The 17,813-nt window shown below is 43.7% G+C and overlaps 1 protein-coding gene across 7 annotated transcripts in view; it reads right to left on the bottom strand.

Moving 5' to 3' along the window:
* fbrsl1 (fibrosin-like 1) overlaps nucleotides 1–17,813 on the bottom strand; it is a 235,123-nt gene that overhangs the window by 84,754 nt on the left and 132,556 nt on the right. For 6 of the 7 annotated variants that reach the window (XM_028413217.1, XM_028413221.1, XM_028413218.1 and 3 more), the window contains exon 5: nucleotides 5,732–5,761. The exons of the other annotated variant lie outside the window; for it this stretch is intronic. In XM_028413217.1, coding sequence (XP_028269018.1) covers nucleotides 5,732–5,761 — 30 coding nt within the window. The remainder of the gene's footprint in view (nucleotides 1–5,731; nucleotides 5,762–17,813) is intronic. 7 annotated transcript variants of the gene reach the window in all.

Raw genomic sequence — 17,813 nt, 5'->3', positions numbered from 1 at the left:
TACACAACTGTGTTATGAATATAGTCGAGGAAGAAAAAAGGGGACAGAAGTAAGAGAGGAGAAAAAAACTGATTTATGATTTTTTATCTTGAGCCCCCCCCTCCCAGCTTCATATTGTCTCTGCTGACTGTGTGACTGCAACTGGTTTTCTATCTAGCCTTCAGAGGTAAGCACACACACACACACACACACACATGTACAACCTCAGCACCTCCCAGTGTTTTGACATGGCCCCGGGCCCGGTGCTGCTGAGCCACAGAGGCAGGCACTGGGCATTGGAAATTTAAGTCGGGGCGTAGGAGAAATTAGCCGAGGAGGCAAGGAAATGGGATGTTGACTTGAACTGGCCCCGGGGGCAGCTGAGAGTCTCCCTGTGCAGCTCCGCTGGCTGCCTGACAGTTTGATGGAGCGAGTGGAGGCTTCCCTGCGGCCCGAGCCGCCGTCTCTAACACTGATGTAGCTCAGTGAGGAACAGATTGAGCCTCCAGGCATTGCTCTGTACTGCTACTCCCCTCCTCTCCCTTGCTCTCTCTCACTCTGTGCACTGCTACTGACTCTCTCCTGCTCACTAATCCTGTCAAGCCTACACACAGACAGGTACACAGGGTGCATATGCATACATACTGTACATATTATAAGTGTTCACAGGAAATGACATACTGTATGCACACATAAAGACACACAGACACAGAAATAACACCCACAGAGAGCCTGGCTCCCCCTTCCTCACTATGACAGTAATGTGATGAGCACTACAGATGCTGTTTACTGAGCTCTGGTCGACACACAGGGGGAAGGAGGAAGGCGGGGAGGGTGGAATGGAGGAAGAGGCAGAAGGAGGTAGAGTCAGGGGGCTGGCAGGCCACGGTCATAATGAAAAGAATCTGGCGGCGGCCCACTGTGTGCTGGTCATGAGAAGCATGTGCCGCCGGGGGGCTCTACTGCTAATTTCAGGGGGCAGCCAAGCGTTTCACGCTAGACTTGTCATTGGGCCAGAGGGGGCATTCATACTGGGTGACAGCAATTGCAAGAGGGCGGGTGAAGGGTTTGGGGAGGGCGAGAAAAGAGAGAGGGTGAAAGCTTTAGCTCCCTTGCCCCCCGCCCCCCATACCTCCTGTCCCCTTCTGCAATGATCAAACGTTATTGTAGGCAGGGTACAGAATTACAAATGAGTGTCCTGTGGCAACTGCTGGAACTGGATTCAGCTACTCGCTTCACTTTGCTCTCTCCTCGGGTGGCCACAAGGGGCACCCCAGCTGTGTTTCGATACTTGCATCTTCTGAGTTAACATGACAATAAAAATAAAAATCAGGGGCACAGATTTACAAGTGAATTTGACTGCATCCTACCTCAGTGTGTGCAAGTCAGATACAATCACAATTTACAGGTAACATTGTCATGTTCCCTCACCTTTCCCTCAGCATATTCTATACTATTAGCAATTTCCTCTATCTTTACACGCTGTCTGTTCGAAGTGACATCACTGACCTCCATGTTGTTAAACAGTGACCACAGCAAACTGACCAAAGTGACCACACTGTTACAAGAGTAGAAATTAAAGGTAAAAAAAAATGCTACAAAATTAGAGAAAGTGAGAGAGGCAGAAAGATGCATGGGGAGACCAGGAGTTACAGAGCATTTGAGGCTAACAGCTGGCAGCCTCCCCCCTAAAAAAGACATGGCTGGCTCTAGTCTGGCAGCCAAGAGAATCGAGCAGGGATGAAAGGAAAAGTGTGAGAGATGGAGTCAGTAATGAAAGCCGGGTGGGTGATGGTAGATGAATGGATGTGGGATGGGTTTGGGGGGATTCTGAAACAAGCCGTCACATGAGAGAGAAAAGGAAGGGCTGGGAAACAGAGAGAGACAGAGAGCAATGTAGAGTGAAGGAGGAGGGAGAAAAGAAGGAGGCAGCCACATTGCACACTTCAGGCTGTGAATAATTTAGAGGAGCACTGGGGAGACGAGACGAAGATGAACACAAAACACTGGCAGCGTTTGACCTAGAGCTGCAGCTACATCAGTGCACATCACAGAGCGGAGAGCTCTCTCCTCTCCCTCTTCCTCCCTCCCTCTTTCTCCTTTCCCTCTTTTGCTCTTCATCTGCCTCCCTCTGTGTCATGGAGGAAACAGCTGTACACTATTCTTGTTTCGCCTCACATTCTATGAAACTCAACAGAACAGTTGACAACTCTGTTTCATAAGGATCCTCTCTCTCCCTGCTTGCTCTGGGCATTATATCTGAAGAGTCAGAACAGTCCCATGCAAAAATGATACATGTACATCCAGGCTATATGAGCCCATGAACACATGATACATGTCTGACTACAGACACCCCAGTGTACAGAAATGGAATAAATATATAAGGTGGGATAACAGCATTTTGTGTGTTGGTGCCAATCAGTTACTCAGTAATGAACATAAATATGTAGACCTAATATATATGTTTTTACATGTACTTGGCTACTGAGGTCAGCTTAAAATAAACTGTGCATCCCAATCAGTGTCCATTGTATTTTGAGATGTAATGCCAATACCACATATTTTGTACTGGAGCAATTCTGTCTATTCTAGTCTATAACCTAGCCCCCAGTTTGTCATAAGCCATAACTGAAGATGTGTGAGAGAGTGTATGCACTGTGAGCAACAAGGACTGGGGTCTGAAGACAGCGGCAGTAAATAACAGCCACCATGTGATTAGGCACAGAGAGGTTAACCAGAGCTTGTTCACGCCACCTTTGTCAAGATGCCATGAATCACCTCACCTGCTGAAGTGTGTGTCTACGAGTGTAAAATGAAAGGACGACTGGGCAACTGTGGTGGGAGTGACAGTTGGGCGGACAGAGTGTGGTCTGATCAACCCAGAAGGGAGGGACCATTTATTACTGTATTAAGGAAATGTGGGAGCAGAGAAGCTGAGAATGTAAATGCACTAGTACTAGTACAATGTATAGATAATATATATAATCTCTTAATGTGGTAGCAATTACATGAATATATATATATATATATGAACCACATAGTAAAAAAACAAAGAAGGTCTAAAGATGTCAACAAAACCAGAATTGGTTCCCTGATTTTCTTGCACCCACCCTCCCTCCAATGCCCTCACACTCCCTCTCTCACTGTCTCCTGCTCAGTCTGTGTGGCTGATATTAATGGGACGTCCCTTGTTTGTAAATGTGCCAAGTTGTGTGCACCACTGTGGGCTGTCTATTATAGCAGGCCTCTAGGGCAGCTATTCCATATGGCGTCACATATGGCACTCAGCAGCATCAATTAATGTTGTTATAATACTGATTTTTATGAGCTAGGGTTTAACTCCTTTCCTCTTTTTTTCCTACCCCTCTGACTCCTCCTCCTCTTCATTCTACCTACTGTCGCTGAGTGTTTGATTCTTCAAACTGCCTTTCTCCCATTTCTCAAACCTTCAACAACAGTACAGGATCCAAAAAGTTTTCCATGCCAATTTCTCTCCAACCAGCTCTGCTGAATGGTGCTCAAAGGCCCTGAACATGACTTTCTTCCTCCTAGACTGAGGAAGAAGGCTAACTCAAATGCCAATGTGTCTTCTCTGAAGTTGAGAATTTGATCAGCGATACATGGCAGATCATTAAAGACACAAAAACAGGAATTATATGGACTGAAAACTATGTATAGATTTATTTTGTATATCTAAAGCCAAATGCCAGATTTACAATATTAGTAATTTTGGTCACATCAGACCAGCACTATTGTCCATTACTGTGTTAAATTAGTTCTGTATTTGTGCACAAAGCAATAGGCACATGGATGCAAGAACAGAATCTGAGGGGCCCTTTTGTTCCCGGGTGCCTTTGGTGGTGGATCTGACAGGAAGGGAACAAGAGTGTAGCAAAAAGCCCGCTTAAAAAGCTCCCAGCCACACCAGCGTTGTCAGCGACGCCACAATTAGAGACAAGATCACTGGCGCTTCCCAGCGAGAAACATCTCACCAACACTCCTCAATGGAACTCTTTCGTTTGAGGAACGCACTCAAAGCAAGGTTTTAAAACGTTTTGGATGGCTAATCACTCTCACGATGAAAGACCCTGGCGTGTTCGTTTGTCTCAGCGTGGGGAGCTTCCCTTGCTGTTTCTCTGTCTCTGATTCTGATTGTTTTTGTTCTGTTTCTTTTGCAGCAGGCAGCCAAAGCAGGCAAGCTGGCAGGCAGCTCTGTTTGAAGGTGCAGTCAGACCCGAGTGCAGGCCCGATGCTTTGTAGTGATATTTCCAGCAGCACAATCTCATTACTTTTTGACGTGGGAGATGTGTGCAGGGGCGGACTGTCATTTCACGCTGTCAAAAGTTCCATGAGGGAACGGAGACGGGAATGGAACTTCAATGACCTGCATGCCTCTAGCTCATCAAGACTGAATATATTACACCAAATAAAGCAGATAAAACCCGATGAACTAAATCCTTGAAGATGCTTGTAAACTTAATGTCCAGTCCCCAGGGGTGCTGAAAGAATTTGTCTCCTTATCTGTAATCAGGTCTATTTCAAAGCTTCCTGTTACTGTACAACATACATACAGTAAACCAATTAGCATCCATACAGCTCTGCATACACTCAGACAGCCTATCCTGTATACATGTGTAGTTAAGACAAACAGGTCCTTGTGTCTCAAGTGGAAAAGTCCTAAGGGCAGCATCCCACACCTCTCTCGAGTTGCTGGATGATTTCACATGGGACAAACATTGGCAGCTTTCCCTTTTTAAAAAAAAACTGGGGGATGTCCCCTGAAGTTGATTTCACACGGACTTCTTTCAATACAGAGAGAAATTTGCTCTGTTAAAGAAGCTGCCAGGCGCTGATTGAAGCGCCCGGTTACCATGCAAACCTCAGCCTGTTGCTGGGGTGACTGTCCCAAAGTGCTTCCTGGGTAATTTTCGAGGTCACTGGTTTGTGCACGCCTATGTGGTGCAGATGGGCCCACCCTCATTCAAGGCGCAGCAGGAGCTCTTTCATTAGGCCCAGTGAATGGCCTCATTCATCCCCTTCACCTCAATTGGTCACGCTGCATCTCCGCAGAGGGCCTAGGACAAACTTTTCTCTCTTTCCACTCCCTGATCTTCCATGCACCACCCACCTTAGTCATGCTTCACTTTTGTTCAGCACCATGTGGTGGCTGAAGATTCAGGACTCATCTTTGGCAGCAAACCACTTTAGACAGATTATTAGGTGGAATGTAACAGGCTGACTTTCTTTATTATTCAAATAAAATAAATAATTATTGAAAAAAACCCCTACGTATGGCACTGATGTAGATCAAGATGGGTATTTGATATCTATAACCATAAAACCCATGGCTATAAATACAATAATAATTGAGTATATTTTGTGTGGAGTGTACTAATAAAACCATTGAACCATTAATCATTCTTCAAATTCCTCTCATTTCCACCAGGTTGAGGCTTAGACTGCCTCTACATAGCCATAGTGGGTCCTCTACATGTTTGTCTCACTTTAACCCTTAAATCTCATGTCTGGCCTAGTGAGAAGTGACTAATTGTCTTGAGTTGTAAGTGTGCTTGGAATGTCAATCGGTGACAGGGTGCACAATAATTTAGTTTCTCCCTTCCTCCTCCCCTCTCTCTCTTTCTCCTTTCCTGTAGCAGATTTAGCTCCTCTGCTTCTCAAGCTACTGAGCTGTAAAATTGACTGGACAGCAGGCAGTATACAGAATCAGACCTGGCATCGTGGACGCACTAACCTTGAGGAGGGCCACTGCTGCTGGCTGCACCTAAAGAGATGGAGACAGAATGTCAGCCATATTGGACTGAGAAAGGTTAAAATGAGGAGGTAGGAAAGGCAGGCAAAACGGCAGAGACCCTATAACAGCATGGCAAGGCAGGAGTAAAGCAGCATGAATATGGACACACATTACAGACAGAAAGAAAACAAGCTATTGCAGTGAATGGGTGCAGCATGTACCCTTCAGTCATTAAAATGATATCAATCATACAGAAAATCTAAAAAAAACACATTTTCTGAAAACAGTGCATCATAAAATGGTAGTTCTAACGAAACTATCCTGCGTAATGAAATCAACTTGTATAGCTACTCTTGGAACAAATGTGAGCAATCAATTACTATGAATCACAAATACACTGGCTGCGGATAAGATGTGAACAAATGGAGCCTCAGTCCCTTACAGATGATATTAGTGCTCTGAGCTGCTCTCTCTCCACAAGAGATTAAGCAGGTTTGTACTCTCCCAGGCGGGCAGCGCTCCCCCCTCCAGGGTGCTGCACTATCATTTGCAGGAAAATTACTTCAGTAATGAAGAATCCAGGCCCATAAATCCTCATGGCCTCACCTTCCTTCGCCGACCAAGTCTCGCTGAACAGCTAGTAAAAATTCCCTTTAAAAAATTCATAGTGCAATTTTGCTCAAATCCCTCCCAGCAAGCACAATTATGGAACTTTCATCTCAATTGATTTATGTCCTGGGTAAAGTGAAGGAGGGGGTGGAGGGTTGTGAAAGGGGGGAGAAAAAACAAGTGGTAAATCATTGTTTTTAAAACGACAAGATGTAGGGCCTTTTGTCACATTCACTGCATGTGTGTTGTAGTGCAGGCACCAGAGAGGTGCACAGATAAGTGCAAAGAGGAAGCAGAAGGAAGGGAACATCTGAAGAGTTAGAAAGCAGAAGTGAAATGGCAAAAAAAAAGGAGGAGGGGGAGAGGAGGGGAGAGATATGGGGGCGAAAGAAGCGGTATTCCACTTGATTAATAACACTAATCAAATTATACAGTGTTCCACTGTGCCCTGAAATCTGGGGCCATAATGTCCTCTAATGGCGAGGTTCATGGAGCTAAACTTCAGAGGGAAAACACAGCGCTGACTGCTGCATGCCTTAATGAAGGCAGTAAAACATCCATTTCCAGAAGCCATGAAATGAAAGGCAAGATTGTAGATGTGCACCCAGTGGCTCCCCCACTGCAAAAAAATGGAAGGCTGTTAACACAAAAGACAGTGTCGGAGAGAGCGAGGGAGACAGACAGAGAGACGCAGGGCCTTAAGAAGAGAAATGAGGAGACAATAATACAAGTGAAGAGATTTAAAGGGCAAGAACACCACGAGTAAGGGGATATAAAAAGAAAAGGGATGATGAAGTGAGGATAGAAAGACAGATTGGTAGATACTCTCACTGCTTTATTTCCAGAGAATTTCTTTGCTGGCATGAAGACAATCATCTGTGTCTGCTGATTATGGATGAGCCAGGCTGCTTTACTATGTCTGTTATACTTAGTGCTGCTGACAGCAGCCACAATTCATCACTATTTAGTTGCTGATGCACCTAACCACAGCATCCTGCCCCTCATCTATCTCAATACCACTCCATTAGAAAATCCCTCTGTCCATCCAGCCATGTATTGTGTTGATCTATCTATCCAACTGCATGTCCACTTCTCTATCTCTATGTGTACATTCAGCCATCCATCTATTCATCTACCCGGCCCTCTGTTTCAATGTCTATATGTCCATCCATCCTTACATTCATCGAGTCTCTCTGTTGAGGGTCCTCCACTCTGTCCACTCATCTGTCAATCCATCCACTGAAATCAAGTTCTGACCATATCTGCTGGCTTGTTATTTTTAGGCATTACACATAATGTAACAAGACTTCTGTTGTTCATGTAAATATTAGAAGGTCCACTGTGGTGTTTAGTGTTGTGAAAAACTTTGCTGCAGCAACAAACTGAAACTTAAGACATTTAGACAAAAGCATTATGGTTTGCATTTAATCTAGTAAATTGCACATGCTACAAACAATCAAATCAGCCTTTGCATCTTGAGTAAAGTAAACGTTTGCAGTCCTTGGGGCAAAACTTCATCTGGTGAGCAGGGGAAAAAAACAGCAAAGCTGAGAAAACACAGATTGCTATTGTTATTATTATCATAATTACGCTTGTGCTTATCATGCAAGCAGCCTCAATCAGGATGAAATACAGTTTCATTTGATGAAGCTTCCTGTTTTGACTGGCTTGAGTTTGGGAACCACACACTTGGCTGGTGTGCCAAAAACTCAATCAGGCGCAATTACATAGCCATCAGATAGAAATGTAATTGATTTGAAAGCTGACATGAGATATAACTACATTACAGTGGAGGCACAGTGGGGAGGCTCCTTGGGGACAGGGCCTACGGGGAGCTCATTACCGCCAAGCTTTGAATTATTGAGTGCTAAGGCAGTGACATTGAGGAATAGAGGCGGGCGATTGGCTGTAACAACTCAGCAAGTGTTTATCTCAACTTACAGCAACCTAAGACATCTGAAGGAGTTATCTGCCTGTGCATGAATATTGCAAAGGAAGAAGTTGTAATGGTTTATAATTCAAAGGGTTCGGTCCAAGGTAGAGTCCACGGTTGCACATCATGCCAACTGTTCTTATCTCTAGTATCTCTAACAAAGAACAACAACAACAATCATATATAACATCACGCTCTGCCTAAGGGTTGTTTCCATTGCAATAAGCCCACTTTTGTTGTTTGGTATTCGGGCTTAGGTGCAGTTTCACTAATCTACCGTCATCTAGCATGGCTGTTGCTGATGATGTTAGTTTCATAGCAAACGGACTGCACAGTACATAAGTGCAGCTGTCTTTTTTTTCCATATCATTTTTTTTCATCCCACTTTGTCCACTTTCATCCTTACCGACACAAAGAGCTTAAATTAGGTAAAATCTCCCAGGAGCTGGAGGGAGGGCAGAGGGTTACTAGAAGCACATCTGCCTGACCCTGACTGTGCTTGGAGATGACTGTTGAGAGGATAAAGATATAAGTCACTGTGGAGGGGCCTCTACATCCCCCAGGAAACTGGTGACTGCCTACCTCTGGGAGAGCCATGCCCCCTAGGCTTCTACCACTGATCTCCCTCTGTCTCACTCTTTATTCTTTCTATCAGTCCTCTCTCTCTCCTCACACAGCCCTCCTGTGAGCTTTCTCACAAAAATGAGAACTCAATTAATTCAGGCGAAATGAGGACGAGGGAGGAGGAGGCGGAGGCCTAGGGAGCCCGGAGAGACAGAGAACGAGCGAGGGAGGAAAGCCTAACAGAGCTGCTTGTCGATCTGCGGCCTGGAAACAGCAAACAGAGCATGGGGTGACTGTGCATGTGCATTAAGTCTTTAGCTAAGTTAATCCTGTCTGCAGTTTAAACATGGCTGATGAACGGAAAGTCCTCATTACAGAAGGGGATGCTGAATAAATAGACAGGTCAGAGGGAGGCAGAGAAAGAGAAAAGAGCAATGCCTAAGAGAAGTGAGAAAGACTATTACGTGGACACAGGAAGGGTCTCACAGGTTGGGGTGACTGTTTATTAGGATTCAATGACAGAGGCAGAAAGTTGGACTATCAAATAGCTGCACAAAACCTTCTTAGTTCTAATGTTAGATATATCTCACCCCCTCTTTAACCTAAGGAAATGATAAAACGTGTCCAAAAAAAGCTGTGTGTGTATCAGTTTATGCCACCTATGGCCTTGAGACAGAGGAGTTCATGTTATAGATGCATGCAAGATGCAATCCTGGGTGAGCTCGGTCACCCTGCTTAATGCTATATTAAAGTGTGACAAGCCACGAAACAGCTCAGCTAATTTTCTCATAGGCTTGCAGAAAAACTGGCAGAAAACCAGCTGTTAAACAGGAACTGTCACCAGGTTTGAGGTCACTAGAGCATAGACACATGCACACACACCACAACATTCTGCAGTTTTACAATGCACAGTCTGAGATAGCATACTGCAGTACTTCAAGCACCTGCATATACTCTGTGCTGAAGAATATATGGATGCTTTTACTGAGCTACTTTTTTCCAACTGGATTTTCAGTGCACAACTGTTTTCTGCATGTGTCAGTGATAACTGAAAAATAAAAACAAATGATCCATTTTTACCTCAGCACTACTTGTAAGCTGTGGGGTTTTATCTCCAGTGCAGCGGTATTATAAAAGTAACCACTTCCCCCTGACAGAGTGTAAATCTTACAGTATTCTGGGATACTTTTATGCTCCACTCTGACTGCAGCACATATTTTACCAGTCCCAGCTCTAGGACAGGGCTAGTAAAACAGGCGAGTCAAACAGTTCCAAATTTTCCTATGATAAATACCTTGTATGTAAGGAGCCAGAGGGAGACTGTGGCAAATGTGTTTCCAAGCAAATCAGACTGCCACTAGTACTTAGAGTGATTGAACAGCCTGTAAACAGAAGCTACAGACTGACTTCACACTCTCTGGGAAATACTAATATAGTTGTACTTTCAGTAGGGAAGGACAGAGGCGGAGCGTTGAAGTTCATGAACTGAAAAGTGAGTGCAGGAGCTTTTTAAAATTACCCTGTCTCTGCACTTGGCCCCGGTTCTGAACTGAATCTGCAGAGTAAAAGCACAAGACTGTTGAGCGTAAGTCATAAGACACCCTTGGTCAATGGCTGATAGTGTTCCTCGCATTAGCCCAAATTAAAATCAGATCTATCTTTAACAATCTAATAAAAAAAATGCCATATGATGACACTTTCCCTCATTTATGCTTTCCATCTTCTCTGCACACTGCCGAGGAGAATAAATTCTCCTTTGTTCATGGTGCTTGTAAAAGGACATTTTTTGTTCCACTAGTGTGCCAGCATCTTTACTATCTATAAAATTCATCAGTCAGAGATAATATTTTCCAGATCTATGTCCAATCAAGAAAGTGTGGAGACTTCACATAGACTCGCTGATGTTGTGGGGCAAATTAGAGCTGATATGAGCATGAAAATGAATTAAGCACACAATTTAGCACTTTAGCTGAAGGCATGTCTTTGTGTCTTCACTACACGTCAGCTGACCTTAATACTTGGCTCTAAGGATATTACACTAAATAACAACCTAAAAAAAAGCCAGGGTTTGAGGCCTGTTTCTAATGAAGAGGAGCATGGAGCATTTTACCACTAGGTCAACAAGTAAACATGCTTGTTATGTAGCTAGAAAATCCAATGTCTTCCAAAGTTCCTGTATTTATGTAAAGTAAGCCCTTATGTATTAAAAAACAAAACAAAACACTTACTTCACCCATGCCTCATCCTGTATGTGGTGAATAACTGATATTTTGGGTAGTGTCAATTTCCCCAGAACAGGATGGAAAGTAGAAAAGGCAGTAAGAGTTTAAACTTTGCAGCTACAGCAGTTTCGTTGGTGGTGAGCCGTTGTGAAAATGTGAGAAAAACCGCAGCCTATGTATCTATTGTGCAAATGTGTAAAACCACAAAGGGTGCTGTGAGTTGCTAAAAAAAAGGGCTATACATCTATATGGGGTGTTAACCCACAACCGAACACGAACTAGGTCCATCCTGACAAATAAACATGCAACTTCAGTTTCTAGCCTACAGTTGAAAACCTTAATAAATCAGAAGAGAAAATACAGAATACACATACTTTCAGATTAGGTGTTGCTGTACATACCTGTGTGACCTCATGACTAATTAGATGCCTGGCAGATGTAAATACATGGCTCACTCAAAATGTGTTACAGCTACACCAAGGGAACACTGATGGAATAATTATTTTATCAATAAGAGACCATCCTTCAATTTTCTTGCTTTAACTACATGTCCACAGGGGGTCTGGAGCCTATTCCAGGTGTCAGTGGGAGATGGGCGGGGTACACCCTGGACAGGTCACCGCAGGGCTAACATAGAGGGATCAACCAGCCACACTCACACTAACACCTACGGCCAATTTAGAGTTCCCAGTTAACCTAACATGCATGCATTTGGTATGTGCCTGGAGATGGGTCATCCACACTAGCACAGGGAGAACATGCCAACTCTACACAGAAAGGCCCCAGGCAGATAGAGAACCTTCCTGCTGTGAGGCAGCAGTGCTAACAACTGCACCAACAAGAGTGAAAAGTGTGTTAGAAAGTTTAGAACAAGTATTTCTGAAGAACACATAGCAGCTGGCAGGTACATTTCTTACACTTTCTGTTACACAAAATATTCTTTTTTGAGTGAAAAGCAACTACCTGAGAGCCAACAGAAAGCCATGTGATGTGCCTGACAATACAACCGTTATCCCATTCCACAGACACACACCTGAATCCCCAGACACCTGTGCTACTCTCCTCTGACCTGAACATGAAACCCTGACAAGAAACACTATGCAACCATTTGGTTTTGTTTGTCCTCCTGGGTCTGCCTTGGCTCTCAGAAACCTTACCCTGGCATTCGCTCTAATCCCCAGAGAATGAAATGCAGGGCCAACAGCATACAGAAAAGCACCAGGTGATTGCATATCTTTGACAGACCACCGTAGTAGCATCTAACCGTGGACCCTGTGACACTGCTAATTTGACATCCCTTCTCCTATTCTGCGCTTGGCCTCAAGGGTAGCCCGTGTATCAACTTACATCTACCCAGTTACCTTCGGATAACAAGAGCTGCATCAACTGATTCAATTGAGCAGAATTGCACACAGTTCATTGGCTTTTGGCTGGTGCTGGCAGAGTAGATGACAGCGGTGTGTGGAGCCGGAGAGTATCAGTTGACCCAGACTAATTATTCATAAGGCCTTGTTGTGATGGCTGCTGCTCCAGTAAGGTCAAGCAGGAGCAGCTGAGGCAAAAACAAAAACATTTCCTTCTAAAACGGAGCTGACAATGCTGGGTATCTACAAGGAATTATGAAACTATTTAAGAATATCCTCAAAAGGACAAGAACATCACAAGGAGCTCTGACTGTGTGCCACTGCAAGAGTATAAGCAGTGTGACAGCTTAACATTTCCAACCAATGGAATGAGGGGTGCTCATGCCTGGCTGATAGGAGAATGGGGCATCTCCTTTAAATAACAGTACACTCAGAATCCTCACCAACATGGACAGGCACTGGTTTGAACATTTGTAATTACAGTAATTGTGATTTCAACAAATGGGCCTTCAATACAGTCTTCGATAGTAAAAATACAGGTTGTGTTACCCATGAGAAATCTACTGAAAGCATCCATTGACAAAGCTTTCATTTTGCTCTTGGACAGAAGGCATTTAAATTGTGTAGAGGTCTGCACAAATATTCTGGAAAATAGAGAGATGGGTCTTTGTTTTGAGGCATAAACTGAAAATGGAGCAGAGGGAACGCTGTTCACCTTTAAGCTTATCGGTACTGCCTTCTCACCTCTATTTACAATCAAAATGAAGCATAGAAATGTGTACCCACAAGCGCACACACAAAAGGCCCACTTATGAGGAAGCACAATGGTGTGGCAATTAGCGGCTAGAGAGGAAGAATGCTGGATCGGTTACAGTTGTTGAATGTTAATTACAGCGTTTTACGGCATTGAGGAGATAACGAGTTAGCGCCTGGTGACAGCAGCGACACGTCCTTTAACGAGAGCCGTGGAAATTTATGAAACTTGAGATCAGGGACAATGAGGCGTTACTGGCTTGTCAGACGCTCTCCTGCTCACCCTCCCTTTGTCCTAATGATGGCAGACACTCGTTTCTCTTTCTACTCTGCTTGTTTCAGAGCTATTAGCCCAAAATGATTATTGCTCATCTAAGACAGGTAAAAATCAGCAGATTGGAATTCTGTCCAAAATAAATACCTTATCATCTCACATCACCACTGCAATTCTCTAATCAGCTTCTGTTACAGCAACAGGGTTGGGAAAAATACACAGAAAACAAGTGAACACATGAGGGCCAAACACATGGGCTCATGTTACAAATAATTCCCTGTCTGGGGCAGGAAATACAGCCAGTAGTCAGACAAATGTGACTGACCATTTATTCCTGTGTATCTAAATAGCGAGGGATCAAGAGCTTGGTAAAATCCATGGGGTTAATGTGGTCATGTTGTGAAGCCTGGTTTGGAATTTAGGTTAATGGAATCATTGATAGGGCTTAGCCCACAATGCTTAAGAGGATCCATACCTCATGATTTAGACAAATCCTGGGACATTCTTCAAAGCCCCCCCTCCTCCCCAGCAGTCTGAGGATTTCTCTGGGTCTACACAGCCACTGCCAACTACAATCCCCTAGACTGCACCCACAGTCTAAATGGGGAAATGGTTTTATAGAATATTACATCAGTTACACTGGGGCAAATGTGGGCCCCAATGGAAATATTAAGCATAAAAAAACACATAAAGAGGGCCTGTTTTCTTCTTTCTCTGGCAAATTACACCAAAGCATTTGCACTAGAATGTACAGTAAAGTAGAGGATTCTTGAAATCGTAGCTAATGTCTAGACATGGGCCTGGAAAAAAATTACTCCATCACACTGAGTTCACTAGACCTTGTTCTAAACAAGTGATCCCTATCTATAGGAAAATCACTTACCTCTCATTTAATCATTTTATAAATATGCCTGCAATGAGAATGTAAATATATTGATATAGCTCCTAATCTCCTCTGAGGAAATATTAAGCTACCCTTACAAGTGGTGGGAAAAAAAGTCATTTCTGTGGGCTGTAGTCTAGTTGAAGAGGGGTGACTAGCCTGCTGGAGAGAGAGAAAGAGAAGATCTTTTAAAACCGCACAAGACATGGAGCCTAGAATGGTGTTCAGATGTCAATAAAAACAGGTGTTAACTAGCTTAGCTAAGACGTTAAGAGCTTGGATAATCCTAGCCTGGATCCAAGAGGGATCCGGCTCTAGAATACTAATGCTTAGGATGCGCTGTTAAATCACACTGAGTTGATTAAGGGGCTGGATTTAAGTGGTACTGCTGCTACATGCTGTAGCAATGACGGAAGAATCAAACATGTTTGCATATATACTATGCTTGGCTTTGGGACGGCTCATCCAATGAGTAAGAGAATTTCCTTTTAAGATGCATACTAAATGCATTTATGCACACTCACACTGCTGGTGACCATTAAGTATAAAATACAGTTTTCTCTCTCTCTCTATCATTCATTTGTGCTCAGCATGGAAAATTAATATTACTGCATATGGCCTTGTTTAATCCACATGACTAAAGCCTGTGAAAACAGTGTAGTGTTGTGGTGCCAAAAGCAACATGACCCTTGGAGTCAGGGCCACCTACAGGCAAGTAGAAGCTGTAGAAACTTCAGGCAAGAAAATGAAAAGAAATGATTTATTCATTAGATTGGATTGACTGTCTTAAAGGTTGCTAATGAGTTGGGTTTCTAACCTATGTGTGTAGATACATGCATTTGTGGGCACAAAGATATTTTTTGTGGGACTGTAAATTTAAAGTGAGTTCCTTGTTTCCTAGAACAAGTTATATAGTTATAATGTATGTCATAAATGGGTAGATACATCATAGTAGTGCTTTCTAAACAAAAACAGAGAAGCAACTTCACCAAAAACACAAAAATGAACAATTTCACAAGATTGTTGTTTATTCTTCTTGGGGTAAAAAAGATGGTCTCATCTTGCACATGTAATTCTACAGGGAACAAACACACTCTGTGTCCTCCTGAAGCCACTCCCATGCTGTGAAAAGCCTTCATCAATCTCCAAGATGACAACTCCATTTGGACAAAATGGAATAAATAAATGCGACACTCATCTCTGTTTCACATAATCAACTTTGAATGTACCACCTCGCCTGCTACATACATTCATGCACTCTTACATCCCACCCCTTAATCAAATCAGCATCTGGTGTCAGGGTGGCTTGTGATTCGGAGTGTTCTCATTTGTAAACACCACCTGCCAGTTCTCACTCCTCTTCACTCCCTGGGTGACATTAGCGCAAGCGTGAAATGTGATTTTGCGTTGAGCAAACCTCTGCACTAAGCGCATCTGAGTCCACCCACCTGGAAAGCAGGAATAAATAATCTACGGTCACCGAAGTCACACTGAGCTGTCATTGCATACGATGCTAGCCAGACAGCTGCAGAAACACGCCCAAGCCCAGTTCTTCTAAACTTCACAGAAAGATTTGATTTCTTTAGCTTAGTCTATTACCTCCTAGATTTAACTATCCAATTGAACAATTTAAGCTTCATTAGAGGCGTCAGAGAAGCTAATAAAACATGACATGTGGCGTTGTATGCAGGAACTGAACCCGAGTCATACCGCTGACAGCACCCAACCACTTAACTATCAATCTGCCCATAAAAGAAGTTGTTGATGCACCACCTTTAAAGTGCCACATAATCAAAGAAAATCAACAGCAAGACAATTTGCTCAGCTATGCATGATCACACAAAATGCAATCAAATTTCTACTGACACACCTAAAGTATGATTACAGGCAGGACACAGATATTCCCTGTTCAGCACTCCATCCTGGGCAGCGTGAGTTGTGTGTACACTGAATGTTCTGTAACATGGAGCACCAGGCGTATCACCTTTAAGTTGCTGGCGTCTTGCCTTTTGATGAATGTCAACAAAGCAGTTAGCAGGGAGGAAATGAGAAAAAGAGAGAGAGACCGGGAGAGGAGAGGGGGGAAAGAACACACAATTATAAAAGCTTCATTTCTTCAGAGAACCATAAAGTCTCGTCCCAGAAGGGCAGCTGAGCACAAATCAATTTCTTTCAGTCGATTACAAGCACTGAGGTTCTAACCTTCATTTGTGAGTCTAATACTCCAACAGTTATGTAGAACACATACCAATTAAGCAATTCTGCTGGAATAAGAGGGCCATGAACTGACGCGATTATGGAGGCCGGGCCCCTGGGGAGGCCGGGTTATCGGCTCAGGAGCAGGGAGGACGAGGGGAGCAGAGCAGGAGAGACTGGGGGAGAAAAATGTCGAAGAAAGAAGAGAGATGGAAGCCAAGGAAAAAGTCATTTATTAAGTCTAATACTCTGTGAAATGTTCCCATGGTAATAAGGCAGGAAGACCACGTTAATATCAGGGAGCCATGCAGAAAAGGTCACTCGATATCTGTACCGCCCACCAGGGTCGTGCTGACGGGAGCTGCTCAAACACATCTGATAATGCTCTCAGCGTCGTCACTTGGCGCCAGAGGTCGAGAGGATGGGAGCTTGGGGAAAGATGCCATTTGTGGAAATTGCACTGATGTACCGCTGTGCTCTGACACAATTCTCCATGCTGGCTTTGGCACTGTGCAGACAGCTGTACAACGAGTGAATGGAATAAGCACGATGACACCCAGTCAAAGATTATCAGGCATAAATGTATGGCTCTGTGGCGTATTATGCTTTCCGCTAAGTTTCGATTCTGCAATCGTTCATCTCTACAATGACATCAATATACAGGGAAAGCAGCCAGCTTCTTCTTTCTGATTTTCAATATCTGTTTGCACACACAGTGATGAAAGGAAATGCATTAAAGGCACTCTCCGTCTTTCTATTGTCACAAGCTAAATCTGATGCCATTTTTCTCTCAAATTAAAGAGCCGGGATGCCTCTCTCACCAGATATGTGTAGATCAACACATTGTCATTCACTGCTGAGGTGCACCTTAACCACCGCCCTTTCTGCCAGAAGATTTATGGTAATTCCTGATAGCATGTGATAGGATGCAGCCCATAAACCCATGTGAGGTATGTGTTTCTATGGTAACCCTTCCCTCTATTCGCTAGCCCTATGTGCCTTGGCGTTTTACTTCTTTCCCTGCATTGTAGGCACTGTCTATTTGAATGCCAGTGGTAGGAATGAGATGCAGATTTGTGGCAAAGCAGAGACACAGATGTTTCCTCATTGCCTTTTAATCTCCTCTTCCCTCAGCGCCTGGCAAGAAACACTCCCCCCTTTAAAATGGTAATTGGACGAGATGAATAATAAACAAAACGAAAACAGACCAGTGTTTATAGGGAGCATTTTAACACTTTGGAATGATCACGCTTTATGGCTATTATTAGCACCGAGACAAAACCC

Source organism: Parambassis ranga, chromosome 9 (assembly GCF_900634625.1).
Source record: "Parambassis ranga chromosome 9, fParRan2.1, whole genome shotgun sequence".
Lineage (NCBI taxonomy): Eukaryota > Metazoa > Chordata > Actinopteri > Ambassidae > Parambassis > Parambassis ranga.
This window is presented reverse-complemented; position numbering and strand designations above follow the sequence as displayed.